This window comes from Malurus melanocephalus, unplaced genomic scaffold, assembly GCF_030028575.1.
Source record: "Malurus melanocephalus ecotype Western Australia unplaced genomic scaffold, MMel_1.1 scaffold_287, whole genome shotgun sequence".
In the NCBI taxonomy this organism is placed as follows: domain Eukaryota; kingdom Metazoa; phylum Chordata; class Aves; order Passeriformes; family Maluridae; genus Malurus; species Malurus melanocephalus.
In genome coordinates this window covers 404,196-404,786 of record NW_026623519.1, presented here as the reverse complement: position 1 = coordinate 404,786, position 591 = coordinate 404,196, and the positions used below count along the sequence as shown (strand labels likewise).

General features: G+C 69.2%; 1 protein-coding gene across 2 annotated transcripts in view; it reads left to right on the top strand.

Annotated features, from left to right (window-relative positions):
• The window catches only part of TGIF2 (TGFB induced factor homeobox 2), a 6,545-nt gene continuing 5,954 nt past the window's right edge, over positions 1-591 (top strand). Inside the window, exon 1 of one of the 2 annotated variants that reach the window (XM_057376689.1) lies at positions 1-73. In XM_057376689.1, the coding sequence (XP_057232672.1) occupies positions 46-73 (28 nt within the window). In that variant the 5' untranslated portion in view covers positions 1-45. Of the gene's footprint in view, positions 74-503; positions 562-591 lie in introns of those variants that run through there. The other variant, XM_057376690.1, reaches the window with a different exon arrangement.

Genomic DNA, 591 nt, shown 5'->3' with positions numbered 1-591 from the left:
CACCACCCTTGCTTGGAAACACCTCCCTCTGCCACGGGAGCAGTGATGTGCTGGGCTTCTGATTTCGCAGCTGGTAAGGATCAAACGCAGCACTGATGGAACTTCAGGGTGCTCTGCGATCCCCAAGCTTGTCACCCACACCGTCCTCTGCAGCTCCTGCCCAAGGCCTGTCCCTGTCCCCTGCCCGCAGACACCAGTAACCCCTAGTGATCAGCTACAGGATTCAGCCAGGGGTAAGGAGCTTGTGCAGTGCCTTGTGGGGCACCCCTGCATGGACATCCCTGGGTGGGAGTCCAGRGGCGGGTGTCCCTGGGCGAGTGTCCCAGGTGGGTGTCTCTGGGGGTGTCCTCAGGTGGGTGTCCCGGGGCTTGGATGTCCCGATGTGGGTGCCCGTGGCTGGGTGTCCCCGCGGGTGCCCCTGTGCGGGTGCCCCCCGCGGAGCCGGGCGGGTGCGGGGGCTCCCTCCGTCCCTGCCTCTTTCCGCCGGGGGCCGTGTCCGGGAGCGGGGCCGAGCCCCATCCTCACTGCGGGGCCGCTCGGCCGGGTGTGCGCCGGCGCCAGGTACCGGCCGGGGGGACTCGGCGGGGCGGG